Source organism: Euleptes europaea, chromosome 1 (genome assembly GCF_029931775.1).
Source record: "Euleptes europaea isolate rEulEur1 chromosome 1, rEulEur1.hap1, whole genome shotgun sequence".
Lineage (NCBI taxonomy): Eukaryota > Metazoa > Chordata > Lepidosauria > Squamata > Sphaerodactylidae > Euleptes > Euleptes europaea.
Window position 1 is genome coordinate 1,234,190 of NC_079312.1, and position 27,898 is coordinate 1,262,087.

The 27,898-nt window shown below is 46.5% G+C and overlaps 1 protein-coding gene across 1 annotated transcript; it reads right to left on the minus strand.

Moving 5' to 3' along the window:
* LOC130493271 (zinc finger protein ZFP2-like) lies at positions 1–26,431 on the minus strand. Its single transcript, XM_056866970.1, has 7 exons — positions 26,018–26,431; positions 25,800–25,848; positions 22,375–22,508; positions 21,495–21,702; positions 1,416–1,877; positions 158–491; positions 1–4 (listed from the first exon to the last, which is right to left on the minus strand). Exons 1-7 carry the CDS (start codon positions 26,429–26,431, stop codon positions 1–3), a joined length of 1,605 nt encoding a protein of 534 aa, XP_056722948.1.
* Between the last annotated feature and the right edge of the window lie 1,467 nt (positions 26,432–27,898).

Here is a 27,898-nt window from a genome sequence, read left to right on the forward strand (position 1 = left end):
TCACCTGTGGAAGTAAAAGGTGGAAAGTTCCAGAAGGATGAGAGAGACTACATAAGAACATAAAAAAGCCCTGCTGGATCAGACCAGTGGTCCATCCAGTCCAGCATCTTGTCTCACACAGTGACCAACCAGGATATGTTGATGGACAGTAAGCTGCCAATTCGAAACAAAGTTCTTTCCGCAATCCAAGTATTTATATGTTTTTTCCCCAGTGTGGATTCGTTGATGAGTAGCTAGGTTACCTCTCTGAGCAAAGCTCTTTCCACACTCCAAGCATTTATATGGTTTGTCTCCAGAGTGGATACGTTGATGGACAGTAAGCTGTGAATTCGAAACAAAGCTCTTCCCACAATCCAAGCATTTATATGGTTTCTCCCCCGTGTGGATACGCTGATGTCTAGTAAGCTGTGAAGTCAAAGCAAAGCTCTTTCCACATTCCAAGCATTTATATGGTTTCTCCCCAGTGTGAATACGCTGATGCGTAGTAAAATGTGAACTCGAAGCAAAGCTCTTCCCACACTCCAAGCATTTATATGGTCTCTCCCCCGTGCAGATATGTTTATGGTATGTAAGATGTGTCTTGGTAGTAAAGCTCTTTCCACACTCCAAGCATTTATATGGTTTCTTCCCCATGTGGATTTGTTGATGAGTAGCTAGGTTACCACTCTGAGCAAAGCTCATTCCACACTCCAAGCATTTATACGGTTTGTCTCCAGAGTGGATACGTTGATGGACAGTAAGCTGTGAATTTGAAACAAAGCTCTTTCCACAATCCAAGCATTTATATGGTTTCTCCCCCGTGTGGATACGCTGATGTCTAGTAAGCTGTGAAGTCAAAGCAAAGCTCTTTCCACATTCCAAGCATTTATATGGTTTCTCCCCGGTGTGGATACGTTGATGTGTAGTAAGATGTGAACTCGAAGCAAAGCTCTTCCCACACTCCAAGCATTTATATGGTTTCTCCCCAGTGCAGATATGTTCATGGTAAGTAAGATGTGTCTTGGTAGTAAAGCTCTTTCCACACTCCAAGCATTTATATGGTTTCTCCCCCATGTGGATTTCTTGATGAGTAGCTAGGTTACCACTCTGAACAAAGCTCATTCCACACTCCAAGCATTTATATGGTTTGTCTCCAGAATGGATACATTGATGTGTAGTAAGATGTGAATTCGAAATAAAGCTCTTCCCACACTCCAAGCATTTATATGGTTTCTCCCCCATGTGGATTTGTTGATGAGTAGCTAGGTTACCTCGCTGAGCAAAGCTCTTTCCACAATCAAAGCATTTATATGGTTTTTCTCCAGTGTGGATTCGTTGATGAGTAGCTAGGTTACCTCTCTGACCAAAGCTCTTTCCACAATCCAAGCATTTATATGGTTTGTCTGCAGAATGGATATGTTGATGGACAGTAAGATGTGAACTTGAAGCAAAGCTCTTCCCACACTCCAAGCATTTATATGGTTTCTCCCCCGTATGGTTACGCTGATGTCTAGTAAGCTGTGAACTTGAAGCAAAGCTCTTCCCACATTCCAAGCATTTATATGGTTTTTCCCCTGTGTGGATATGTTGATGGACAGCAAGCTGCCAATTCGAAGCAAAGCTCTTTCCACACTCCAAGCATTTATATGGTTTCTCCCCCGTGTGGATACGTTGATGGACAGTAAGCTGCGAATTCGAAGCAAAGCTCTTTCCACACTCCAAGCATTTATATGGTTTCTCCCCTGTGTGGATACGTTGATGGTAAGTAAGGTGTGCCTTCTGAACAAAGCTCTTTCCACAATCCAAGCACTTATATGGTTTCTCCCCAGTGTGGATACGTTGATGTTTAGTAAGCTGCGAACTTGAAGCAAAGCTCTTTCCACACTCAAGGCATATATGTGTCCTCCCGCTGTGGAGTCGTTGATGGCCAGAAGAGTCTCTCTTCAAACCCAAGCTCCTTCTACTCTCCGAGCATTTATCTGCTTTCTCTCCTGTGTTAATTCTTCGGTATGTATCACAGACTGGGGATTTAGCACCCTCAGTAGCAGAGCACTCATTCCTTCTTTTCCGGTTTGTTTCTTTGTTTCCATTGTTTCTTTTCTGCTCTTTTTTGTCCAAAAGGAGGTGTTCTGGTTCTTCCTCGGACTTCGTCTGTGGACAATCAGCCTCTGGATTAAAGAGAAAAGACTGGTAAGTCATAAGAACATAAGAAAAGCCCTGCTGGATCAGACCAAGTCCCATCAAGTCCAGCAGTCTGTTGGACAAGAGATATGAAACTTGTGCTTTCACAGTCGTTGAGAGAGAACATATACAAGATGATCTACAGATGGTATTTGACACCGAAAAAACTAGCTAAAATGTACAGTACAATGTCACCAAACTGTTGGAAATGCAAGGAAGAAGTTGGCTCTTTTCATCATATATGGTGGCTTTGTGACAAAGCTAAAAACTTTTGGGATATGATTTACAATGAACTAAGACCAATTTTACAGCGAAATATCCCAAAAACACCGGAGATGATGCTGTTAAGTATGATACCAGACCATATCTTGACACAAAGAACTTTCTTGATACATGCCACCACTGCTGCAAGATTGGTCTATGCAGCTAAATGGAAAATGTCTGAGATACCAGACAAGAATGACTGGATAAATAAAATGTTTGAACTAGCAGAAATGGCTAAACTTACCGCTTTAGTAAATCAAAAAGACAATGAAGAATATGTGAGAGAATGGGAGGCATGGATAACATATTGTGAAAACGAATTAAATATGGGAAATGTTAAATGCTATGACTTAATCTAATTCAATTGATTAATGTTGAAAGGATGAAGAATTTAACAATTAAAGTATATAGGATGATAATATGTAGTTTATTGAAATGATACAATTAATTATAATGAATCAGAAATCAAATACAGAGGGGATTATATAGATATTAATTTGAAAGAGGAGGGGAGAGGGGAAGTCAGGAAAAGTCAATACTGATTAGGTTGATTAGTTTGAAATTGTTTTATTTTATGTAACTCTGAAGAGGACAATATTGAAATTGTATGTGACTTAATAAGAAAATAAAAATTTTTTTTAAAAAAAGTCCAGCAGTCTCAGGGATCTCTGGCCATTCTCTTCCTGGATTCACACACAGAACTGATTGCATTGACTGGAGAGTGAGTTTGGAGCAGAGTTATACTCCTGAACTATGGAATCCCAATTGGACCTCCAAACTTATAAAGCTCACCATACTCTCTACCCCAGGGGTGGGGAACCTCAGGCCCGGGGGCCGTATGCAGCCCCCGAGGACATTTTTTGTGGCCCTCGGGAGCTCCGGGTCCCTGCTGCAGAGGCGGGGCGCAGGGCAGCCCTCCCAGAGGGTGTTCCTGGCACCACGGCTTACAGTGGTGCTGCGGCGCCCTTTGGACCTCCTCTCGCCGACTGTCGGCTGTTGAGCGAGAGGGAGGGGGAGAGAGGGAGGGGGAAAGAGGCTGGTGGCTCCCGGCAGCAGAGAATGCATGCAGGAGCCAATTGGGCTTCGGGGGGGGGGGGGCTTTTGTGGACTCTGGGGAGGAAAGGGCATGGAGACTGGGGCCTGGTTGCGCGGGGCTCTGTGCGCCGCCGGGTATGTGTGTGGGCAGGGGAGGCTGGGGCCCGGTTGCGCGGGGCCCGGTTGCGCGGGGCCAGCGGGTGTGTGTGTGTGGGGGGGGGAAGGCTTTTCTCTCTTTTCTTCCTCTTTTTCTGTCACTCTTTCTCCTTTCTCTCCCTCTTTTTCTGTCTTTCTTTGTCTCCCTTCATCCTTTTCTTTCTTTCTCCCTCTCTCTCCATTTCTTTCTCCCTTTCTCTCCCTTCCTCCCTTTTCCTCTTTCTCTGTTTTCCTTCCTCCCTTGCCGATCGACTGTGGGCTGTGCCCCCCTGGCACCTCATTTGCTCGGGGGCACTGCTGGCTGCCCTTCCGCCTGGGAGGGGGGAGTGGGGGCACCCTGCAGGCCTTCTCTGTGTGGCCTCCCCTGGGGTTGCCAACCTCCAGGTGGTGGCTGGAGACCTGGCAACCCTAGCCTCTTCCCCCCCACACCGGGAGATCTACACCTGGTATGGCCCCTGAATGATGTCATAAATGTGCAAATGGCCCTTGGCAGGAAAAAGGTTCCCCACCCCTGCTCTACCCCCAGGTAAATTCGGCCTCCCAATCCCTGTGTTTTGGGGCTTTACTTGCACAGCTGAGGCAGGTGGTGCCTAGAGAGTGGGCATTTTCAGTGGTGGCCCCTCATTTTGGAAATGACCCTCCCTTTTTTTTCCGTTAGCTTTTTTATTTCAAATCAAGTGCGCACCCACCCACAGCATCCTCCAAATTAACACCTGCCCCCCAGCCTACATGAGTTATCTGCTGCAGGTCTCTGCCAAATTTAGTACCCTGTAATTAAAGAAGCGTACAGCAATTTCACAAGCAGGACAGAATTCAATTTAGAAGTTCCAGAACACATGAACAATCAATATCCTCCTCCTTTTTAAAAAAAATATACCATGCAATGCTGCAGGGGGTAGGAAAAATAAAGTACGTAAATAAAAGATAATCTTTTCAGAGCAAGGCCAAAGCATGTCTTTCCAACCAGGCTTTGATTTTGGGGTTTATCAATATAGCTTTTTTATGGTCTTTTTCTGACCTGAGGAGTGTTCTCGGGATATTTTTGAGACACATCAGTGGCTATTCTGATGTTCTTCTTGTGCCCATGGCTTTTTAAATTGATCAATTCAAAAAAATTTAGGATCTCATGCTAACATTTTTATTTTTGAGCCAACCTGAGGTCTGTGGAGAGGCAGCATACAAATAAATCAAGCAGAGCACTTTATAAACATTTCCCGCCAAGCTTAGATATAAACAAGGCAGCACCCACCCCCCAGTTTTAACTTCTCTTTCACCCTTCAGAAAACATTCCTTGTTATTCTCAGAATGTTGCCTTTTGAGAAATTCCTCCAGCTTCTGAAATTTAGCCCAAGAGGAGTCCCTATCCCCTTATACCAAACAAGCAAGCAGATACCTGCTGATTGATCTCTTTCTTCTGCATCTTGGACAAGTCGATCTCCGGCTTCTTCCACTGAGGATATGCAATCTGGTTTGGGAACCAGAAGTTTTTCTTTGGAGGAAAGAAACAAACCAGTGACTAAAATATTGTCGAAGGCTTTCACGGTCAGAGTTCATTGGTTCTTGTAGGTTATCCGGGCTGTGTAACCGTGGTCTTGGTATTTTCTTTCCTGACGTTTCGCCAGCAGCTGTGGCAGGCATCTTCAGAGGAGTAACACTGAAGAGGAGTAACATCTTCAGAGGAGACACTGTCCTTCAGTGTTACTCCTCTGAAGATGCCTGCCACAGCTGCTGGCGAAACATCAGGAAAGAAAATACCAAGACCACGATTACGCAGCCCGGATAACCTACAAGAACCAAACCAGTGACTTCCAGACATTCTCTCAGCTGGGCTGAGAGACATAGCAGGAGCTTAGAGAGAGTTCAGGGCAAGTTTTAGTTTTTCCTCAGTGGCTGGGAAGCAGTAGCTGAGGTTGCTGTGTGTGAGAGTGAGTGGGTGCCTGGAGCCTGCTGGAGAGGGGTTTCTGAGTAGTTCTCTTGTTCTTTTATCTAGCTGTTGCTGGTGTGGCTGAACTTAATTTCTCTGCTGTTAGCTGTTGAGGAGTGGGGCTGAAAGTATTTAAGAACACTCCTCTCACCAGAGGCTGGGTTGAGAGACAGAGAAGGAGCTTAGAGAGAGCTGTTGCTGGTGTGTTTTGCTTCTCAAGCAGGGAGTCTTGACAGGCATTTTGTAAGAGGCACTATTAGGGAAGAGTAGGAAAGTCACTGAACAACTTCAGCAATGGATCCCAGCAGTGTGGCTAGTGAGGGAGCTGAAGCAGTAACATGCAAGGTCTGTGGCATGTTTGTATTCTTACCTGAGGGTAACAATAATTACACTTGCAGCAAAAATAAGTTAGTAGCCTAGCTTGTCCACACTCTGTTTTATAAAAGAGGGTGAAGAGTTCATGGACAGAGCGCATGAAGCACTTCTTAGGGGCAGGAGGAGGAGGAAAGGAATCTCAACAAATGGAGGCGCAACCAACACAGAAAGAGGGTGCATGGAAGAATGTGACCCACAGGAGCCGGAAAATTAGGAGTCATTCTGACCCTCTGTTGCTCAGCAATCGGTTCCAGTATCTCCCCATAGATACTGATTCTGGACCACTGAAACAAGGGCTAGCCCCCCCACCCCAAGCTTGAAAGAAATTTCTCAGGCTCCTGTGCATGAGAAGACTCAATCTTCCATTCCCCAATTTAGGAAGAGGCGTGTTCTGGTAATTGGGGATTCACTACTGAGAGGGGGAGAGTCTAAGGTGTGCCGACCGGACTTGCGTTTTGAGAGGTCTGCTGTCTACCAGGTGCACGCATTCAAGATGTGACAGAAAAGGTAGGAAGACTTCTCAAACCCACAGATTATTACCCCTTCTTGCTCATTCATGTGGGAACAAATGATATTGCCCGACACAGCCTAGAACGTATTAAAAAGAGATTATGCGGCTCTGGGTAAAAAGATGAAGGACCTGGGGGTGCAGGTTCTGTTTTCGTCAGTTCTTCCTATCGAAGGTTGAGGCTTAGTAAGGGAAAGAAGAATACTACAAATTAATGACTGGCTGCGTACATGGTGTTGTCAAGAAAGATTTGATTTTCTGGACCATGGCTCACGCTTTTGAGATGAAGCTCTTCTATCGGCAGATGGTTTGCACCTCACAAGGGTAGGAAAAAATGTTTTTGGTGAAAGCCTTGCCAAGCTGATAAGGAGGGCTTTAAACTAAATCCTATGGGGAAGTGAGACAAGAACTTGTCTAGCATGATGACAATAACTGAAGATGAGGATAATAAAGATTTGCGGGAGTGGCATGTATTCAAGGAAATGTAAACTTGCAGGTAAGTTCAGAAATGAAAACCTCGGGGCACATAAACCATGGATTCCATTGTCTGTATGCTAATGCGCAGAGTATGGGAAACAAGCAGGAAGAACTTGAAGCCCTAATACAGGAAGGGGATTTGGACCTAATAGGCATTTCTGAAACTTTGTGGGATATCGGTCACGATTGGAATATTAAGATTGAGGGGTACAACTTGTTTAAAAGGAATACACAGATAAGGAAGAGAGGAGGAGTAGCATTGTATGTCAAAGATGTGTACACTTGTGAAGAAATACATGAACCTGAGAATGGTAGTTCAGTCGAGAGTCTATGGGTAAAAATAAAAGAATATTCGTGGTATTATGATGGGGGTCTGCTATCGATCACCAAACCAGGCATTGGATGAGGCACTCCTAGACCAGATTACAAAGGTCTCAAAGAGACGGGACACGGTGATCATGGGAGATTTTAATTACCCGGCTATCTGTTGGAAGTGCAACTCTGAAAATGCAACTCTAAAGATCCAATAAATTTTTGACTTGTCTTGCTGACAACTTTGTATTCCAGAAAGTGGACAGGGAAACCAGGATACATGTTGGTCATGGGAGATTTTAATTACCCAGATATCTCTTGGAAGTCCAACTCCACTAAAAATGCAAGATCCAATGAATTCCTGATTTGTCTTGCTGATAACTTCATGTTCCAGAAAGTAGACAGGGAAACAAGGGGATCTGCTATCTTAGATTTGATTCTTACTAACAGGGAAGAGCTGGTTAATGAGGTTAAAGTAGTAGGCACTCTGGGTAGTAGTGACCATGTAATCTTGGAATTTACAATCTTGGAGAAAGGAAAAACTGTACGTGGTCTGGACCTGAAAGGAGCTTTTGACTCACTTTCGAGGGAGCGTCTTTGGGTCAAGCTGATCAACATGGGAATTGATACCCTTTTACTATATCTGATCCAGAAGCTGCATATTTCTAGTAATTGTAGGATTAGATGTTACAGGGAGAGTCTCCTTACCCCAAACATTATGATAAATAAGGGAGTTAAACAAGGCTGTGTGTTGGCTCCCCAACTTTTTAATTTATACCTGGCCCATCTCCCTTCACGCTTTCAACAGGTTGATGGACACTCCCCTAAATTAAATGCTAAATCTATTCCCCTTTTATTATATGTCGATAATGCAGTGCTTCTATCATGTCTGAAAATATGCTTAAATGCAAGATAGGCAGGTTGCTTAAGTTTTTTCATTCCCAGGGAGGGCAATTTGTGCCAGCAGCCATCTGGGTTTTCAAGATAAAGCTACTCCCTCAACTTCTATATGGGATCCCCTTTTGGAGAACAGGGAACTTTACATCTATTGAAAAAAACTCAAATCACATTTTGTGAGGAGGCTACTAGGTATACCGTGTCGCCTACCTGGTGCTATGTCTAGAGACACTTCTTAGTGACTAAGACATGGTTGTGTTTATTTAAATTCTGGCTCCACTTCCATTTCAGAGCCACAGAGGCAAGTCAGGTTTCTCAAATGCTCTCCGACAGTTTTCAGTCAGCTTGGAGAGCGCGTGTTGTTTCAGAAAATCAAGTCATTAGGAGTTTCCTTTGAGTCCCTTTTTCTCAAGGTTCAAGCTTTTAAAGTGCTAAAACAAAGGATTTTAGATATTGAAAGCCAATCTGTATATTCTAATGCTGTAAGAACATGTTCACCATTGTCTTTTGGCATTTTCCCGGTTCAAGATAAGCTACCAGGCTATTTCTCAAACTTGACCTCTCCAATGCTAAGTTGCCAGTTTATGCTGGCCTCGCTTAAATCTACTTCCGACAGCCATGACTAGAGGCAGATACACCAAAACTCCACATGAAGAGAGACTCTGTGCTTGTACAAAGAGACATCCTGAATCGGTAGCCCATGTCTTACTACACTGCGACCAACATGCACTCCTGCAAGAAAAATTCCTGCTACCATTACTCAAAAATAGTCTAGCCCAAACAGATGTGGGCTTAGTGCACTACCTATTAAGGGATAGTGACATGCATATAACACTGACGGTAGCAAGATTCTTGGAAACCTCTTGGAAAAACGGCAGAAGACAGAGCCAGGATACAGGATGATCTCGACAGGCTGGAGAATAGGGCTAAAACTAATAAAATGCACTTAACAAAGATAAATGTAAAGTTCTGCATTTAGGTAGGAAAAATCAAAATCAAAATTATAGGATGGGGGAAACTTGTCTCAGCAGTAGTATGTGCAAAAAGGATCAAGTTCTTAGACCAAACACTGAACTTGAGTCAGCAGAGTGATGCGGTAGCTAAAAAAGCAAATGCGATCTTGGGCTGAGAAGGGATATGAGAACCATCTTCAAGTACTTGAAGGGCTGTCATGTAGAGGATGGTGCCGAGTTGTTTTCTGTTGCCCCAGAAGGTCAGACCAGAACCAACAGGTTGAAACTAAATATAAAGAGTTTCCATCTAGACATTAGGAAGAATTTTCTAACAGTCAGAGCGGTTCCTCAGTGAAACAGGCTTCCTCGGGAGGTAGTAAGCTCTCCTTTCCTGGAGGTTTTTAAGAAGAGGTTAGATGGCCATCTGTTAGAAATGCTGATTCTATGACCTTAAGCAGATGATGAGAGGGAGGGCATCTTGGGGTCACTAGGGGTGTGGGGGGAGGTAGTTGTGAATTTCCTGCATTGTGCAGGGGGTTGGACTAGATGACCCTGGTGGTTCCTTCCAACTCTATGATTCTATGATTCATTCCAACTACAAGAAATATTCAGTTTTTGAAACCAAGCCTGAGCCCTATTTTGAAACCACGCCTGAGCCCAGAGAGCTACCAGGATCTTAGCCAAAGCAAGCTAGAATTGACATCCAAGTCCAGTGAGGCTATGATGAAGGGTCATTGTCTAAGGGCTCCTCTCCCTTTGAAGAAACCTCACAGTCCTTCCAGGATGGGAACAGGTGGTGAAGGATTCCAAAAGTCCCATTTACATTTTTTTAAAAGACTTATAAATCTGTCTTCTGCATTGAGGACATTTTTATCCTGCTCAACCTGAAAAGTGGCACAAGTAGAATGAACAAAGCACAAGGACCCCCATTCACCCCCTCTGCCCCCTCCACCCCACACTTATCATCCCTCAATAACTATGGGAATCTGTACTGTCCTCGGGGCAAGCACATCTCTTTTCGAACTTTGGAAAATGCATACTGAGGGCCCTGTACCAATTCAAGGATTATTTTGAATGCTCATTTCCATAGCAGCTCTGAGAGACCAAAGAGGATGACCTGTTGACATCCCATAAACTGTTGTTGAGGACAATCCCCCTCCTGCCCTGCTTTCCATGGATTTACAAACCAATAGTTTAGCTTACACACTGATATTAATGGACTCCAGAAAGAAGAAGAGTTGGTTTTTAAATGCCTATTTTCTCTACCACTTAAGGGAGACTCAAACCAGCTTATAATCGCCTTCCCTTCCCCTCCCCACAACAGACACCCTGTGAAGTGAATGGGGCTGAGAGAGTGTGACTAGCCCAAGGTCACCCAGCTGGCTTCATGTGGAGGAGTGGGGAAACAAATCCACCGTTGGTCTTATGACTCCACCTGGAAGGATAAAAAGGTAGTTGTATGGCATTTTATGCTTTCCTAGTAGTTTGCATTTTAGGTCTAGTTGGGGAAATAAGATTCTCCCTGTATTGGCTCATGGTTGCAACTATCCTTGCATCCTTATTTTAGATAATTTTTTGCTTCTGCACTTTTGACAAATCTAGGCTTAATACAGCTATCATATACAAAACTGTGGTCTGTGCAGAATTCACAAGGAAGAACAGGCCCTTCTAAACCCACGGGCAGAACCACAGGTACTACATCTCACAATGGTGGGCAAGAACAGAACATCTGGGAAAAGGCAGCCTTGCAACTGGTGGAGGACCAAAGACTTCCCCTCTTGACGTCCCAGCTGGGCGACACAGTGAGAGAGGCCACTGACCCATCCTCCCCCATTAGAGTTGCCTCACTTCTTCTGCATTTCCCCCCAGTCTACGGTCCTAACCCAAATACATTATTGCATCTTACTAAGAATCTTCGTTAAATTGAAATATTTCACCTTCTAATCTGAGGATTGCCCAACATTATAGTATCTAATCCAGTGTGGTATAGTGGTTAACAGCGGTGGTTTGGAGCGGTGGACTCTGATATGGAGAACCGGGTTTGATTCCCCACTCCTCCACATGAGCGGCGGAGGCTAATCTGGTGAACTGGGTTTGTTTCCCCACTCTTCCATATGAAGCCAGCTGGGTGACCTTGGGCTAGTCATACTCTCAGTCTCACCTACCTCACAGGGTGTCTGTTGTAGGAAGGGAAGGTGATTGTAAGCCGGTTTGATTCTGCCTTAAGTGGCAGAGGAAGTTGGCAATTAAAAACCAACTCTTCTTCTTCTGCTTACTGACTGACTTTTAAATATTCGCATACTCTGCCTCAAGACCCAGATAGAAAGGCTGAGTATAACGAAACCTATTAATAATAAATATATAATCATTTTATTGATAAGGATCACAAAATTATCATATTCATAGAGAATGACAAGGCCAGTGGCGTCCAAAAGTGGTCTCACTCATGTTTGGCAGTATGACAAGACTTTTCGTACCCTGGCACTCAATACCTAGTCAGACGTAACGTAGTTTTGAAAGCACCCAACTGCCACCTTCCACTCCCATCCTTTCGAGGTTTCTCAACTCTGGACACTCCTTGACTAGTTGAAAACTGAGAAGCAAAAAGCTCTTGCCCTACAAGTATAGGAAGTCACTGAAGTCTAAGAGCTCCTGAAATCTTAAGATATTGTCCCACTTTTTATTGGCCCAATGCACTATTATTGCAATTTTTGACATTAACTATCATAATTTGAGTTTGGAGGAAGTTTTGCCCTCAACTCCCTGACTGTATTTGTCCAATTATCTTGCAGTGAAATTAAATCAATTTTAGGTTTTTACTTCCCCAGCCACAATTGCTAAACTGAGAACCTGCAGTGGAGCATCTTTCCCACACAGGACCAGGGGGCATCAGAGCAGCCCAACTACACTCAAGGAGGCCACCCAGTGGGAACGACACCTCTTCTGATCTTACCCAGAAAAGATGCTCTGTGGAAACGCTCCTGCGTCATCTTCTCCTGCACCTGAAACAGAAATGGGGAGCCCAGAAAGGGGAGACTGATGAGAAAAGGAAGAGAAAACAGGTTAAGGTGGGTTCCAAAATGTGGGGCAACCCATGTTGATTTCCAGGGTATCTTGGATCATATCCTTTCCACCCCACCCCATACTACAAATATGAATCCCTCTCACCTGCTGGTCCTCATTCTTGTCCTCTGCCTGGCTCAGGAGAAAGCCTTCTGCCAGGGCCACCACCGGAGAACTGGTCTCCGACCCACTTTCTCTGACCCAGCTCCCCATCTCCGGGGGCAGGACGGCCAGGAACTGCTCCAGGACCACCAGGTCCAGCATCTCCTTCTTGCTGTGCATTTCTGGCTTCAGACACTGAAGGCAAGGTTGGTGGTGTCGGATGCAAACCTCTTGGGGCCCCTCCGCCTCCTGGTAACGGAGCTGCCTTAATTGTTGGCCCTGCACATCTGGAGGGAGGAGGTTGTCTTCCGGGCTCTTCTGCACAGTTCCTTCCCACAACTCCCTTCTGCTCCCAGCCTCAGAGGCATCAGGACCTTTCCTTGATTCTGAGACAGCTGAGTCTGGCTTTCCTTTCATCCTCCCCTCCTCTCCAAACAGCCTTTACCTGGACCAAAGGTCAGCAAACCCATTAGTCAAGAGAGCCAAATATCAACAGTACAACAATTGAGATTTCTTTTGAGAGTCAAATTTTTTAAACTTAAAATATATAGGTAGGTACACTGTTTATTAACTTAATAAACTTTAATTAAAGTTTTAAGTCTTAATTAAACTATAGGTACACTGAATAAAACTTGACATCATACTTAATAATGATCTTATTTAATGATAAAATTAAATTGTAAGTAACGTATCCATAACATTAAATCATGACAATGACTGACAAACAATGTGAACAATGGCCTTGCATCTCCTTGGAAAGTTTGGGTAAGTCAGGTTTGTATGTGGTTGTTTTTAATTTTAGGCACGATTCCAGGTTCTCATCAATAAGACGACTTCTCAATTTACTCTTGATAAGGTTCATGCTTGAAAAAGCTTGCTCACATGAATATGTAGAACCGAAAAGGGAAAGAACAGCAAACGCTAGTTTTTTCAACTGATCATATGAGTCAGGAATACTATTCCAGGTGTTAAAAATCATCATGTCTTCCTTCTCCAGGCCTCTCAAAGCAGACCACTTGTGCTGTGAACTGGCCGAGGGGCCAGGGAGGGCGCCTCGGGGCTTAGGCCCCTCCGTCGTTGGCAAGCCCCCCTCTACACTGCAGGGAGCGCTGCGCTCTGGCGCTCCCCTTGCCAGCCCGGGAGGAAGGAGGGCCTGCGCGGCGGGGAGGGGGGAGGTGGCGGCTGCCGGGGCAGCTCGCTCTCTGCCTCCCCCTTCCCTCCGGGCTGCGGGCGGCCTCAAGAGTGGAGAGAAAGGCGCCGTGCAGGGCTTCCTTGTCCGGGCGACGCACGTCCTTTGTCGCAATGCGAATTAGAGACTGGGATGCTCCGTCACAACCCCTCCCAATCCTAAAAGAAAACTTGGGCTCACCGTACAAATACCGACACGGCAGCCACTCCCTCCGCTGCTTAAAAAAAACCCAATCCCCACAGCAGGCCCGCCAGCATCATCGGCACGCGGTCGCAGCTTCGTCACGCGAGCGCCTCCTGCGCAGACCCTCTCCCGCCCCCTTTTGGGACTGCCATGCTGGTATTCGTCTCGTTGCCTCCCCCCCGCCCCCCATCTCGACCAACATTCGCGACCTGCGCGCCTGCACGTGGGAAGAGCCGCACTCAGGGGCCCAAAGAGCCACTTGCGGCTCGGGAGCCGCACTTTGCCGACCCCTGACCTGGACCAACAGATCCCCTTCGTCCTCTACTAGATCCTTCTACGAAGGCAAGGTGCCGGATCTCTCACCTCCTGGTTTTTGGATTGACATTGTGTGTGAGTTTGTGTGTAAAAAGGACACCCATGGCTTAATGAAAGTATGACTAAACTATACAGTCAAGATTCCTGCAGCGTTCTCCAGCTAGAGAACACCGCCTGGGACCAGGAGGAGGGGCCCAATTCATACACTCGTTGGAATACTCCAGATGGAAAAAGACTCAAGGTGCTGCCCCTTAGATTCCCAAAGATGCCAGATGGCCCCAATCCTCCTGCAGACAACTGCTGTAAGATCCCAACAGCAGCTGGGCTTGTTCATGGAGATCAGCAGAGCTACGCAGGAGCCGGAGAAAAGGAAAGACCTGATTTTGAACTCTGAAGGGCCCCCAAGTCCCTGATGGGTTTTCTACCTTTTCACCAGCTGTGCAGGTAAGACATCTAAATATGGCAAGAGGTTTGAATGCCAAATAAAAACAAGGCTTTTGAAAGTCACCTTTTAAATACAGAGTTGATCTTTATAAGGTGCTTCTGGTCTGGGAACGGCCATTCATTTTAGGCTGATCAAGGATTTATCTTTTTATGCTGCGGTGGGAGGAGGGTTGCTTTACGGTTTTTATTATATTTTGCTTTTTAAGCCACCACAGGCAAGTTCCCTGCAGAGATAGCATCAAAAATCCTCCAAAAAAAAATCAATATACTAACAGTGACCTCGGTCAAATCTTTGGATACTTAACTCATGACAGGAGCATTGAACGGGCAATACGGATCTTTCTACAAACTTGAAAAGGGCCCCAGCTTTGCAGAAAAATATAAAACCCAAAAATGATAAAAGGAGTGCCTGCAGCCATAAGCGATGGATTCCCGCAGGGGCCGTTGGTAGGGAAGCACAGGCTCCCAGGCTTGGTTCTGCCAGTAAAAGCAAGGGGGTGAGCAGAGCCCTTTCCAGGCGTATTTTGGCCTTTGAGGGAGGGCACCTTGGGACCAAGCCTGAGCGGGGGTTGCCAGCTCCAAGTTGGCAAAAGCCTGGGAATTTTGAGGTGGAACCTCAGGAGGAGGAGAGTTGGTCTTTATACCCTGCTTTTCTCTACCTTTAAGGAATAACAAATTGGCTTACAATCACCTTCCCTTCCCCTCTCCAAGAAGCAGGAGAGGAGGAGGAGGAGGTTTGTATACCCCGCTTTTCTCTCCCTTTTAAGGAGTCTCAATCACCTTCCCTTCCCCTCTCCACAACAGGCAACTTGTGAGGTAGGTGGGGCTGAAAGAGTTCAAAGAGAACTGTGACTAGCCCAAGGTCACCCAGCAGGCTTCATGTGGAGGAGTGGGGGAATCGAACCCAGTTCTCCAGATTTGAGTCTGCTGCTCTTAAGCAATACACCGCACTATGCAGGGTGTGGGGAGGAGAGAGGCCTCAGCTGGAAATAATGCCACCCTCCAAAGCAACCCCTTTCTCTAGAGGACGGATCTCTAGAGGACCTGGTGTTCAGCTGTAATTCTGGGAGATTTCCGGGTCTCTCCTGGAGGTTGGCAACCCTCGGCCTGGAAGCAACATCTAGGTGATTTGATGCCACCCGACTTGCATGACTCAACTAGTCCTGGCTGCTTGAAACTGTTCAACAGCAGCTACCCTGCGAAAGCCAGTCTGGTGTAGCGTTCAGAGCGGGGACTGCGGGAGCCAGATCGAAATCCCCATCCTGCTATGGAACCAGTCACATACTTTCGGCCTGACCTCCCTCAAAGGGTTGTTGCGCAGATACAAAGGAGAGGAAAATAACGCGAGCTGCTTTGGTCCACCCTACGAGAAAGGCGGGGGTATAAATGAACTAAATAAACAATAAAAATTGCTGAAAATGAGAGGCAGATAAAAGGCAGGTTGGTAAATAGCTGAGAAGGCGAGAATGAGGCAGGGAAAGGGGAGAGGATATGGTGGTTGATGGGGGGGAGAGAAAGAGGAAAGTGTGGGGGGGGGCAGGGGATGGATCGGAAAGCGATGGGTCACACCGCAAGTCTTTGAGGGTTCCCTACCATGCAAGCGGACCTGGCCCAGTGGCAGACACCAGCTTGGGGGGGGGCGGCGCTGAAGACAAGAGGGGCAATTAAAGGTTGGTTGGCTGGCTGTTGGGTAGGAAGGAGATGAGGTTGTCTTCTCCACACTGGGATTTGGGGGGTAGAGCATGGAGAGAGTGGTTATGGGGGGGGGGCTCAGAGGGGTTCAATGCCAGAGACGCCACCCTCCAAAGCAGCCATTTCCTCCAGGGAAACAAAGGTTGCCAACCTCCAGGTGAGGGATGGAGATCACCCAAGAATTACAACTGCTCTCAATGGCAGACATCAGTTCCCCAGGAGAAAAATGGCTGCTTTGTAGGGTGGGCCCTGTGGAATTATGCCCCGATAAGGTCTCTTCCCTCCCCAAACCTCGTCCTCCCAAGGTTACACCCGCTCCCCACATTTCCAGGAGTTTCCCAACCTGGAGCTGGTAACCCTAAGAGGGAACTGATGGATGTAGTTGGGAAATCCACTGCGATTCCAAGAGATCTCCAGGCCCCAACTGGAGGTTGGCAACCCTAGACGGAAAGAAGAAAGCAGGAAAAGGGGAGGGGGCCAGGAGATGATTCTTGCACGTCCCCATTTGTGAATCCATGTGTGTGCCAATCCACAGGAAAAACCCCAGAAAAGAAGATTTGCTGGCAAGAGTAAAAAAGACAAGAATTGCGTCTTCACGGAGCCACGGCGGGGGGGGAAAAAGGAACCCCCCAAAAATCCATGGTTGCTCCCCACAGCTGCAAGGAGAAGACAAGCCCTGCAGGCCTTTCGGGACCCCCGCCCCCGCCCCACAACGAAGCCAGGCTGACGGGCAGGATTGCAAGAAAATGCCCAAAGGGAGGCGGTTTTGCAGGCGTTTTTTTGCACAGAGCATCCGGATGGGCAGATGCAAAAGAGCCGCCGCCCGTGCAGAGAGGGAGAGCAGAGAGGCCGGGTTGCAGAGGGAAGGAGGAGAGGAGATCCCAAGAGAGCAACCGGGGGAAAAGGCTTTGCAAAATGGAGCCCGCCGGTGCATGCGTGTTAAGGGGGGGGAGATATTCTTGCTGCACTTTGGGGTCTCCTGGGGGGGGGGAGGTGAACCCTGCAGGGCTCCTTGCAAGACCCCCCAATGCAAGACCCCCCAATGCAAGACCCCCCAATGCAAGATCCCCCAATGCAAGACCCCCCAATGCAAGATCCCCCAATGCAGCTCCTCCTCCGGCCTGGAAACCAGGGAGGCGTTTTGCAAAAGGCGACCTCCTTCCCCGGCTCACCTCCTGCTCTTGTCCAAAACCTCATGCTCCGACTGGTCTCCTCTTCGCCGGAAAGGGCCCTAGCAAGCCACGTGGCCTTCTCTATCTATGCCTTTCTAGGAACTCAGACTTCTTCCCACTTAACCCTTAGATGGACACACACACACACAAAAAGGGACCTCCAGGCTTCTCCTTTCCAGAGGCTGCACCGGCGAGAGTCAATCCGATTTAACTGCAAAGGGAAGACCGGATTCATTCCCTCCCCTTGTCTATCCTACCCGAGCCACTGGGTGCAAAGGAGTCCCAGCTGTATATGGGGCGAAAAAATGCCCTGTTCCCTAACAATTGCATGGAGGGTGCGGAGCAGCTTGTGGCCGGGCTCACTGGCTTGAGCCACGCAGATCATTTCCCAGGCACCGGCTGTGCTGCTCCCTCCCAAGAGGAGGCTTTGGTCTGGGTGCTAAAACTTGATTTTGGCCGGGCGGGGGGGGGAGGAGGTGCCCCCCCCGCCAGATGTGCATGGGTGGGGGGATGGGGCTCCAAGGTCTGGGCATCCAGTTCTCCTTCCCTAAGCTTTTTCCTTGCCGTGTTGCTGCAAGGGTACGTCTGAAAGGCAGGTGTAGGGGAAGCTCAGCAGGCCTCTGTCCGGTCCGAGTCTGGCTGGCCGCCCTCCTGAGAAGGCGAAGAGAGCTCCCCCCTCCATCCCTGACCTGGGGGCTAGGCTGGATGACCTCCGAGGTTCCTCCCAAATCCCAGTTTCCTACCCTGCCCTTGACTGAAGAATCCCCTGCTTAGGAGCTTGGTCGGTGACAGGAGAAGTGGGATCACAGATTTAAATCTGCTGCAAAGCGAGCCAAGCCCTTGGGGTGGGAGTGGAAGAGGGGGGGATGTTTGTAAGGGGACTGTCAGGGTTTCAGTACCTCGTAGCATTCCAGTAATATAAACTCCACTTCAGACGTTACAGAAAGTTTAAAGTTTATTTCAGAGAAGCTTACGAGATCAGCATCCTTGAGTTGTCCAACGGCAGAATGACCAGAGAAAGACAAATACAGCATATATAGAACATACAAAGAATTAATTACAAGTAGACTTTGAAATGCAAGAACAACAAGTTTCTTTGAAGCTTCCACAAGGTGTTATAAATGACACTAGGAAAATCGATCTCAGATTTACAGCGGGAAGGCTTTGAAGTGGAGGTGTTACAGTTTCCAGTCTCTGTCCCTTTTTCCCATGGGAACGGAAGGGGGGGAAAGAGAACAGAGTTTACTCATCCCGGGTCCGACTGGGTGCCCTCACTGACAGGGACCTCCTGCACAGCTAAGTCAGTCCACAGTTGGGTCGCTCCAACACCGGCTCCTTTGGGCTCTCCTTAAATGTCAGCCTTTAGCACTGGAATTTGGGTTTATTTTGTAAAGGGCAGACTAACACGGCCATCCCTTTGTTGTCATCAACTGTCCGCCGGCTGCAAAGAAGGAACCGGTTGTCTATCCATCATTTCACTGTCTGGGGACAGGTAGAGCCTGTTTGCCGGTTTCCTTTTCAAGTAGGGGAAGCAGTGAATGGCACCGCTTCACACGTTCACATTCTCAAGGAGCCAGATGGCAGACCCCTCATTTCCCCCCCTGGGTCCATGACTCAGTGGCAGAGCATCTGCTTGGCATGCAGAAGGTCCCAGGTTCAATTCCCAGCATCGCCAATTCCAGGATCATTTTGAGATAGGTGATGGGAAAGCCATAGGCCTGAGACTTTGAGTGGGAAGTATTTGGCTGATAGGAGATGGCAGATGTCACAAGGCACATTCAGCTACTGAAAGAGTTTACTGTGAAGTTCCTGGCTTCTCTGTTATTAGTAGGGTTGCCAACTCTCCTGGAGTAGCCGGGAGTCTGCCGGAAATGATTTGGAGGTCAACGCCCTGTGGCACTGTGCAAAGCAGGTGATCAGCCTTTGAGCTGTGGCCCTTGGAGGAAATGGCCAGCTTTAAAGGGTGGACCCTGTGGCATTACATTCTTGCTTGGGTCCCTCCCCAAACCCCTCACCCCTCACCCCAAACCTTGGGGATTCCCCACTCTGGACTTGGCATCCCTGCTCCCACTCACAGGCCTGGGACCTTGCTGTAGATCTCCCCACTGGGGTGACATTTCCCAAATACACTTCTAAGCCCTGGGATCACGCCTGGCGGAATAGAAGAAGGGTGGCCCCATGGCTACTCAAGAAGGAGGGTTTCTGGGAAACTAATATAAGACCGAATACTCCAGGAGAGTAGGGACCAGAGAAGGAGCTGGCCCCTTGAGAGGTTCCTGTGGCCCAGAGGTTGGGAACATATCCCCTGTTGAAAGTTTTTTCCCATTTTCAAGTAGACTTTTTAAAAAATGGTTTGGTAATATCAGTTAGGGTAGAAAGGGGAGAATGGTGGCTTTCCTTGCAGGGAGACTCCCTTACACCAATAATTGCCTGGAAAGTACCCTGGTAACCAGCAACCACCACTCAGGATCTCCTGAGAACACCTAGACTGACCCGCTGTGAAGGGCAGTCTTCCAGCACAGTACTACAGCAGTAGCAACATAAGTTATCACCAACCTGGTAGCACCCATGCAGGCTAGCACATGGGGAAGAGATGAAGGGAAATATCCCACAGAAATCGATTCTGCTAAGCCAAAAAGAAGCCTTTTGAAAAGATTTATTGTGAAAGAGGGGGGGGGGCAAAACAGGGAAAGGGATTAAAAAAGGGGTGGGAAAAAGGCAAAACAAAATGCAAGGGAAAGCGCACAGCCACAACAACACAAAGATATTCAAAGGAAAAGGAAGACATTTAAAATAGCTAAGCCAAGCGTGTTATTGGTTCTCGTAGGTTATCCGGGCTGTGTAACCGTGGTCTTGGTATTTTCTTTCCTGACGTTTCACCAGCAGCTGTGGCCGGCATCTTCAGAGGAAGATGCCGGCCACAGCTGCTGGCGAAACGTCAGGAAAGAAAATACCAAGACCACGGTTACACAGCCCGGATAACCTACGAGAACCAATGAACTCCGACCGTGAAAGCCTTCGACAATATTTTCAAGCGTGTTATATTTACTGTAGCTGGTTCCTTATAGCACGTGCAGAGTTCCTTCTGGAAACAAGAAGTCAAAGGAGTCCTTTACCCGTACCCAACTTCCTGTGGACCCAGTTTCACTGAAGACTGAAAAAAGAAGACAAGGAAAATCCCCAACGTCCAGATATTTGTATTATTGCTGGCAAGAGGTACACCTCTACAACATTTTTGTTACAGGTCTAGCACACAAGTAATACTCTTAGAAGATTTTTGCTTCCATTTTTATATTTATATTTTATTTATATTTATCTTCAATCTTATATCCTGCCCTCCGGCAGAGCTGGGCTCAGGGTGGCGTACATAACATTAATTCAGCACCAACAAATATGTTAAAATTACAATAAAATCATGTTAAAAAAACTATTAAAATATAGAAACAAGCACCAACATAGTCCATAAAACATCCACAAGATGTCTAGGATGGTACACCTTCCCAATTCTCGCCCCCCCCCTCGTTGCCATTTTAGGCTGAGCGGGACTGCTCCGGCGTCACTCACCAGCCAGCATGCCCACCCTGTCCCTTTCTGGGCTGAGTGGGGCCACAGCGCCCTGCGTGCCCAGCCACCGTCTTTGTTTCCCCCCTCCCTTTCTTTCATTCTCTTTCTTACTCTTTGTCCCTGTTTCTTTCTCTCTTCATCTCTCTCTCTTTTCCTCTTTCTCTCTGCCTCTTTCTCTCTCACCTGTTTCACTTTCTGTCTGGGCTGGAGAGCCCGCTGCAAGTTCACCAGTCAGGGCAGCCACACACCCCCAGTTTAAAATGAACAAAAAATTAATGCAAGGGACTAGAGACACTTAACTTTATAGAAGACACATGCAAAGCCAATTAATGATACTATTTTTTACTTTATTTTTACTTAAAATACAAACATACTTAAAACAATAAGACTGTTAAATAAAACACTGTAAGAATGTTATTTTTGTAAACTTGTTTGTTTTAAGTAAAAAAAAAATCATTAATTGACTTTGCCTGTGTCTTCTATAAAGTTCGTATCTCCAGTACCTCGCATTACATTGTATGGTATTTATTTATTTGGTACACATAGTCGGCACGACCAAGTGACATTTATGTTATATTCGGCCCTCCTAACAAATGAGTTTGACACCCCTGATCTAAACATTCATATATTATCTCTGCAGAGTGGATACGCTGATGGGCCCTAAGATACGTACTCCGAGAAAAACTTTTTTCACAAAGCAAGCATTTATATGGTTTCTCCCCGGTGTGGGTTCGTTGATGGGTCCTAAGATCTTTACACCGGGCAAAACTCTTTCCGCAAGCCAAGCATTTATACGGTTTCTCCCCAGTGTGGATACGTTGATGGGTCTTAAGATCTGTACTCTGAGCAAAGCTCTTTCCACACTCCAAGCATTTATACGGTTTCTCCCCAGTGTGGACACGTTGATGTTTAGTAAGCTGTGAATTCGAAGAAAAGCTCTTACCACAATCCAAACATTTATATGGTTTCTCCCCAGTGTGGATATATTGATGGGTCCTAAGGTCTGTACTCCGAGCAAAGCTTTTTTCACAATCTAAGCATTTATATGGTTTTTTCCCAGTGTGAATATGATGATGGGCGGTGAGCTGTGAACTCCGAACAAAGCTCTTTCCACAATCCAAGCATTTATATGGTTTCTCTCCAGTGTGTATCTGTTGATGTTCAATAAGCTGTGAAGACCAAGCAAAGCTCTTTCCACATTGCAGGCATTTATATGGTTTCTCCCCAGTGTGGATACGTTGATGTTTAATAAGCTGTGACCTCAAAGCAAAGCTTTTTGCACACTTCAGGCATTTATATGGTTTTTCCCCAGTATGGATATGTTGATGTTTAGTATGCTGTGAACTTGAAGCAAAGCTCTTTCCACACTCCACGCATTTATATGGTTTCTCCTCTGTGTGGATTCGTTTATGAGAAGCAAGGAGGAAATTCTTGGCAAACCTCTTTCCACACTCCAGGCTTTTATGTGTATCCCTGCCGTGGAGTCGTTGATGGCCAGGATGGTCTCCCTTCCAGCCAAAGCTCCTTCTACTCTCCAAGCATTTATCAGGTTTCTCCTCTGTGTTAATCCTTCGGTGTGTATCAGACACCTGGGATTCAGCACCCTCAGAGGCAGAGCATTCATTCTCCCTCTTCTGGTTTGTTCCATTGTTGCGTTTCTGCTCCTTTGTGTCAAATAGTTGTTCTGGTTCTTCCTCGGATTTCTTCTGTGGACAATCAGCCTCTGGAATAAAGAGAAAAGACTGGTAAGACCTTCAAGCAAAAGCAGAACCAAGAACAGAAGGCCATTAGAGAGCCAGAGTGGTGTAGGGGTTAAGAGCGGTGGTTTGGAGCGGTGGACTCTGATCTGGAGAACAGGACTTGATTCCCCACTCCTCCACATGAGTGGCGGAGGCTAATCTGGTGATCCGGATTTGTTTCCACACTCCTACACATGAAACCAGCTGGGTGACCTGGGGCTAGTCACACTCTCTCAGCTCCACCTACCTCACAGGGTGTCAGTTGTGGGGGTAGGGAGGGAAGGTGATTGTAAGCCACTTTGATTCTTCCTTAAGTGGTAGAGAAAGTCGGCATATAAAAACCAACTCTGCTTCTTCTTCTTAACTGCTCAGTAATGACATAACAGAAATCACTAGAAAGCGAGACAAATCCTGCCTTGTGTTAATCTGCTGTTGATTCTTCTTTTGGAGGTACTTCCATGAGAGACAAGGTGGCTCAGTGCAACCTTCATGTTTAGAGGCAGTCTCTCTATGAAGAGGATGCTTTGGATCTGCTCCTTTTCTGAAGAACCTTCCAGGGACCATTGTTGACCACACAGTAAATGGGAGGCTAGTCTACAGGGATGTCTGGCCAATCTATTCCTGGATTTGAACACAGAATTTACTGCATTCACTGGAGAGTGAGTTTGCAGCAGAACTATACTCTTGGGCTACAGAGACCCTATCTGAGCTCCAAACTCATGAAGCTCACCATACCTTCCAACCCCAGGTATGTTCGGCCTCCCAAGTCGTGTTCTGGGGCCCAGCCTGCAGAGCGGAGGCAGGTGATGCCTACAGACTGGGCATTTTCAGTGGTGGCCCCTCATCTGCAGAATGACCTTCTCTTTGAAGCTCAACTGGAGCTTACCTTCCTAACTTTTCAGAACAAAGCCAAAACATGTCTTTCTGACCAGATTTTAGCTTTGTGGGTTATCAATTTAGCTCTTATTCTGACCTGAGGACTGTGATTGGGATTTTTTTGAGGCAGATGAGTGGCTATTTTGATGATCCTCTTGTGACATGGCTTTTAAAATTGATCAGTTATGAATAATTTAGGATCATATGCTAATGTTTTAATTTTTCAGCCAACTTAAGAAGGTCTGTGGAGAGGCAGCATATAAATAAATCATGTATTAAAAACAAGCACTATATAAACATTCCCTGCCAAGCTTCGGTACAAACAAGCCAGCATTTTATTCCCCATTTTAACTTCTCTTTCACCCTTGAGAAAGCTTTCCTGACCATTGGGATGTTGCCCCTTGAGAATTTCCTCTGTTCTCCACCGGATGAAATTTAGCCCAAGAGGAGTCCTACTCGCTTCCACCACACAAGTATACATCTACCTGTTGATTTCTTTGTTTCTTCTGCATCTTGGAAAAGTGGATCTCCTACTTCTTCTACTGAGGATATGCAATCAGGTTTGGGAACCAGAAGTACTTCTTTGGGGGAAAGAAACAGATGGGTCACTTTCAGACATTCAGAGGTGGTTTGCCATTGCTTGCCTCTGCATGGTGACCCTGGACTTCCCTGGTAGTCTCCCATCGAAATACTAAACAGGACATGCCCTGCTTAGCTTCCAAGATTAGGCTAGCCTGGGCCATCCAGGTCAGAGCTGGGGTCCTTCTGAGAAGGAAAGACTTCTGCCTTCAGCATCTGTGAATCAAGGGAAAGGAGAGCCTTACCTAGAGAGGCCACATTCTGACGATTGTCCTCCATGACTTCCTTGTGAAGCCTTCTTTGGTCCGGATCCAGCAGAGCCCACTCCTCCTCAGTGAAATGAACACACACCTCCGCAAAGGTCACCAGACCCTGAAAAGAGAAACAAATATTCTTCTGTCTTCAATAATAATGTAATAATTCTTCTTCAAAGTGCAATCCAAAAGGACTATAATAAGATGTTGACATTCAAGACTGAAATCACCATCAGATGTTTCAATTTTTTATTCTCCAGGGAGGGAGGGGGAAGCACCCAGGGACAAGATCCATATTTCCACACTTACCCAATCAGGCTGCATAGAAACTGCTTCCTCTTTGCCAGAAAGAGACGGCAAAGAATCCATTGTATGTTTTATGGCACCACCTGGAAGGATAAAAAGGTCGTTTTTAGTTTGCATTTTAGTTCTAGTAAAGGAAACAAGATTCTCCCTGTATTGGCTCATAGAGGCAACTATCCTTGCATCCCTATTTCGGATAATTTTTTGCTTCTGCACTTTTGACAAATCTAGGCTTAATACAGTTATCATATACAAAACTGTGTTCTGTCCAGAATTCACAAGGAAGAACTAACAGGCCCTTCTAAACCCACGGACAGAACCACAGGTACTAAACCTCACAATGGTGGGCAAGAACAGAACATCTGGGAAAAGGCAGCCTTGCGACTGGTGGAGTACCAAGGACTTCCCCTCTTGACATCCCAGTTGGGCAACACAGTGAAAGAGGCCACTGACCCATCCTCTCCATTAGAGTCGCCTCACTTCTCCTGGATTTCCCCCCCAGTCTACAGTCCTAGTCCAAAGACATTATTGCGTCTTACTGAGAATCTTTGTTAACTTCAAATATAATTCAAATAATTTCTAATTACCGATTGACTTTTAATCATTTGCATGTTCAGCCTTGAGTCCCAGATAGAAAGACGGAATATAAAGGAACCTATTATGTTTTATTAATAATCATTTTATTGATGATAATGATCACAAAATATCATATTCATAGAGAATGAAAAGGCCAGTGATGTCATACTGCTAAATGTGGGTGAGACCACTTTTGGACAAGACTTTTCATACCCTGGAACTCAGCGCCTAGTCAGACGGAACGTAGTTTTGGAAGCACCAGACTGCCGCCTTCCACCCCCATCCTTTCAAGCTTTCTCAAGTGGACACTTCTTGCTCATTTGAATTCTGGGAAGCAAAAAGCTCTTGCACTAAAAGTATCAGAAGTTACTACAGTCTAAGAGCTCCTGAAATGTTAAGATACTGTCCCCCTTTTTATTGGCCTAATGCATTATTTTCTCAATTTTTGACATTAACTGTCATAATTTGAGTTTGGAAGAAGCTTTGCCTTCAATTACCTGACTGTATTAAACTAATTACCCTGCAGTGAAATTAAATCAATTTTAGGTTTTTACTTCCCCAGCCACAATTGCTAAACTGAGAACCTGCAGTGGAGCCTCTCTCCCACACAGGACAAAAGGTGGGGGGATCAGAGCACCTACGCTTGAGGAGGCCACGCAGTGGGAACAACACCCCTTTTGATCTTACCCAGAAAAGCTGCTCTGTGGAAACGCTCCTGCGTGATCTTCTCCCGCACCTGAAACAGAAGTGGGGATCCGAGGAAGGTGAGACTGATGAGAAAAGGAAGAGGAAACAGAATAAGATGGGTTCCAAAAAGGTGGGGCAACCCATGTCGATTTTGAGGGTATCCTGGATCATATCCTTTGCCCGCCTGCCCCAACAATACAAAGGTGAAACCCTCTCACCTGCTGGTCCTCATTCTTCTCCTCTGCCTGGCTCAAGAGGAAGCCTTCTGCCACGGCCACCGCCTGGCAACTGGTCTCTGGCCTGCATTCCCTGACCCAGTTCCCCATCTCTGGGGGTAGGACGGCCAGAAACTGCTCCAGGACCACCAGGTCCAGCATCTCCTTATGGCTGTGCCTTTCTGGCTTTAGCCACTGGAGACAAAGTCGGTGGCGTCGGCTGCAAACCTCTCGGGGGCCCTCAGCCTCCTGGTAATGGCAGTGCCTGAATTGCAGGCACTGCACATCTGGAGAAAGGAAGTTGTCTTCTGGGCTCTTTTGCAGAGTTTGTTCCCACAGTTCCTTTCTGCTCCCAGCCTCAGAGGCATCAGGACCTTTCCCTGATTCATGGACAGCTGAGTCCAGCTCTCCTCTCATCCTCCCTTCCTCTCTAACCTCTCTGGACCAATAGATCACTTTCCTGTTCTGCTAGATTCTTCTATAAAGGCAAGTGTAGAATCTCTGACCTCCTGTAAAGCAAATACTGGTTTATGTACATGTGTACATACAGATTGGATGTCAGATTGGGGGACTGATCTCTGCCGAGACATCTGCATCTGAAGAAGGGAGCTCTGATTCAAAAAAGCTCATATTAGAATTCAGGGTGTTTTGTCTTCTGGACTTCTGTTTTGTTTTGTTACAATAGACAAACACAAAAATGGTATCTGAAGAAGTGAGCTGTGGCTAATGAAAGCTCATCCCCTACCAGAAAATATTTTTGTTAGTCTTTAAGGTGCTACTGGACTCTTGCCCTTTTCTACTGCTGCGGACAGACTAACACGGCTACCCACTGTGAATTACAAAAATGAGTGAATAAGTAGGAGGAGCGACTAGCGATATAATGGTGAGAATGTCAGATTGGATCTGGGAGATGCAGGCTCGAATTCCTTTGTCTTCCACAGAAGCTAGCTGGGTGACCTTGAGCCAGTCACATGCTCTGAGGCTGACATACCATATAGGGTTCATAGAATTATGGAGTTGGAAGGGACCACCAGGGTCATCTAGCCCAACCCCCTGGACAATGCAGGAAATTCACAGCTACCTCCCCCACACACACCCAGGGACCCTTACTCCATGCCTAGAGGATGGCCAACATGCCCCCTCTCTCATGATTTGCCTAAGGTAATAGAATCAGCATTGCTGCCAGATGACCATCTAAACCTCGGCTTTAAAACCTCCAGGAAAGAAGAGCTTACTACCTCCCAAGGAAGCCTGTTCCACTGAGGAACCGCTTTTTGTATTCTTCCTAACGTCTAGATGGAAACCCTTTTGATTTAATTTCAACCCGTTGGTTCTGGTCCGACCTTCTAGGGCAACAGAAAACAACTCAGCACCATCCTCTACGTGACAGCCCTTCAAGTACTTGAAGATCGTTATCATATCCCCTCTCAGTCTTCTCCTTTTCAGGCTAAACATACCCAGCTCCTTCAACCTTTCCTCATAGGATTTGGTCTCCAGACCCCTCACCATCTTTGATGCCCTCTATGGACATGTTCCAGCTTGTCTACATCCTTCTTAAATTGCAGTGCCCAAAACTGAACACAGTACTCTAGGTGAGGTCTAACCAGAGGAGAATAAAGCAACACCATCACTTTGCATGAACAGGACACTCTACTTCTGTTGATGCAGCCCAAGATCACATTTGCCTTTTTAACTACTGCATCACACTGCTGACTCATTTTCCATGTTTGGTCTACTAAGACCCCGGGATCCTTTTCACACACACTACTGCTCAAACAAGTCTCCCCCATCCTATAATTATGCATTTGATTTTTCCTACCTAAATGCAGAACTTTACATTTATCTCTGTTGAAATGCATTTTATTGGTCTTAGCCCAATTCTCC